Source organism: Fulmarus glacialis, unplaced genomic scaffold, assembly GCF_000690835.1.
Source record: "Fulmarus glacialis isolate BGI_N327 unplaced genomic scaffold, ASM69083v1 scaffold19099, whole genome shotgun sequence".
Classification (NCBI taxonomy): domain Eukaryota; kingdom Metazoa; phylum Chordata; class Aves; order Procellariiformes; family Procellariidae; genus Fulmarus; species Fulmarus glacialis.
This window is the reverse complement of record NW_009235410.1, coordinates 73,994-76,469: the sequence shown is the minus strand read 5'-3', so window position 1 is coordinate 76,469 and position 2,476 is coordinate 73,994. Positions and strand designations below refer to the sequence as shown.

Below are 2,476 nucleotides of genomic sequence, written 5' to 3'. Positions count from 1 at the left end.
CGGCGGGCAAGAAACGGGGGAAAACCCCCAGATTTACGAGGCAGGTAGATGGCGATAATTTTAGATGGGAGCATGTGGCGTTTCGGGTTTCCCGTTCGTTAGGGCGAGGTCTGCGAGCGCCGTGTCCTTCCGAGGGGAAACTTTTCTCCTTTCCAGTGGATACACATGGTGAAAACCTGGGTAGTATAAAAGTATCTGAACTTATTAGAAATTACAAAACCATATTTTATTGAATCCATATGCTACCTTCTACGTTTTCAGAGAGGCTCTATTAATGATTGAAACGCAGTCTTAAACAGCACAAAGCAACATTTGTCCTACGAGAGTTCAGTCGGGGAATTTCTGTTTTATCTTACAGGTGCACTGAAATAACAGCGAAAACTAGTTAACCGCAGTCAGGTTTACCCTCCCGCTTACTCAGAAATAATGGAGATAGGTTCTTTCTTTCCAGTAACGACTTTTAATTGATTTATATATATGTATGTTTAAGAACAGCAGCAAATACCGAATAAACTGGAATGGCTTTCAGATTTATAAAATACAGGAAAGTACCTTTCATTAGCTTGCAGTCAGCTCATCACCAGGACGTTAATTTTTTTTTTTTTTTTTTTTTGGCTTCAGGAAGAACTTTCTTGATAAAAGGCATGCCAAACGTGAGCTAAAAAATGCATTTTTATGTTAAAACCACCGTGTCAGTTAATTACTCCGTTTTCTCCGCAGAAGGAGCTAAATCGTGAACGTTTGGGTTTGGTTTGTTGTTTTTTTTTTTTTTAGAAATTACCTCGTGCATTCGTTTCTGCTTTCAATAAAGAAGTTTTACTATACCTTTCAAAGGCAGGGTAGCTCTTGCACTTCACCTTTAGTAAGTTGCAGACAGGAAGTCCCGTCTCAATAAAGACCATATTGTTGGGTTACAGCATGGCACGTTGGCTTTTATAACTGCATCCTTGCGGTGTTATAATTGTATCACCGTGGATTTAGCTTTCTGATTTGCTGCTACAGAAATGATGCACCATTTGCTGCTGTCAGTTGAAACTTCAGTGGCAATTTGCATTTCTGTAAGAATTGGTCGTCCTGGGTGGAGGTGGTGTTTGCACATCTCCAGAAGTACATTTCTAGCTAATATCTCCAACGGCTTTGAATGCGTGTACTGCTAAAGTCAAGTCTCAAAACCAAATGATTTACTGTCTAACAATAAAGTTGAAATGATGTGGTAATAGCTGTACTCCCAAAGCGTATCCCAAAACATACGAAGCATTGTTCGAGTAAATGCACTTTAGAAATCTGTTTTGACATATCGAATGGGCCATTTCATGGCTATGTAACTATAATCGTCCAAAAGGACTCTGTAGGCTAAAAGGAAGAACGAGAAAAATCCCAGGAACCGGTTACTTTTCCTAAACAACCATTCCCGAGTCTGTTTCATATTAAAAATGACCTCTCTCTTTCCATGTTCAGGCGGATGTTCCCCGCAATGAGAGTGAAGATCTCAGGTTTAGACCCACATCAGCAGTATTATATTGCTATGGATATCGTGCCAGTGGATAACAAAAGATACAGGTATGGTGACTTTAAGGCAAAAAACATACGACGCAAGCCAGAGGGAGCTTGGCTGTTGGAAGAAAACATTAACGCTATATAAATTAGCAGAAGGTCGTGTTTAACTCTCCTTCAGATTCCTATTTTCATCCCAGTGCATTTAAAAAAAAAAAATTGTGCCAAGTATGCAAAACCAACTGCAATTTCTGTTGAAGCTCTTTATGCATTTGCCTTATGTGGTGTATATGTACTCTTATGTACTGAGGGCAGACGCCCAGGTCTTGGCTTTCAGAGAGCGCAGTTCTAGCCCGATCAGGAAATGCTATCATATTTTATTCCTCATCATGTCGGTGGGAATTATTTCCTGTTAACAAATAAATATGAAAATGCACATTTTTCTAGTGCTAAATGGCATTAACATTAATTAATAACATTAATAGCATTGATGTCTGATTTAATGGCATATAGTTTTCTTGGTCACACTTCAAATTGATTATATCATTTAATTTAAAAGCTGTTTATCAGTCAGATATTTGGTTGCTTAGATTCACAAAGGGTAATGTTTCTAATTACTGTTTTTTAAAGAATTGATGGCATTATTGTCTGAAGAATAATGTGAGGAGCAAAAGTAGTTGTTCTTTGAACATTTAAGAGCAGCAATTATGGGCTGAAACTCACTATGGCAAGGGCAGTCGTGTTTCGAGGGAGCTAGCTGGACTCTGCTGAAACCACTGGTCCTGTAGAAATGTTTGCAGGATTGGGCCCGCAGCAGTTATTACTGTGAGCTGTAGACCTTTTTGTAGGTCTTGCTTTACAGATGCGATCCCGTGCTCCGTAGTCGCCAGGAGGAGCCTGGCCAAGTAGTTCAGTGGAGGCAGGATCAGGTCCTTACCAATTGCTGGTTTGATTGTTCCAACCCTATACTTAGTATAATGTA

At 39.5% G+C, this 2,476-nt stretch overlaps 1 protein-coding gene across 1 annotated transcript in view; it reads left to right on the top strand.

Moving 5' to 3' along the window:
- Positions 1-1,461: 1,461 nt before the first annotated feature.
- Positions 1,462-2,476, top strand: part of TBX18 (T-box 18) — an 18,267-nt gene continuing 17,252 nt past the window's right edge. Inside the window, exon 1 of the mRNA XM_009586023.1 lies at positions 1,462-1,560. Within this exon, the coding sequence (XP_009584318.1) occupies positions 1,463-1,560 (98 nt within the window). The 5' untranslated portion in view covers position 1,462. The remainder of the gene's footprint in view (positions 1,561-2,476) is intronic.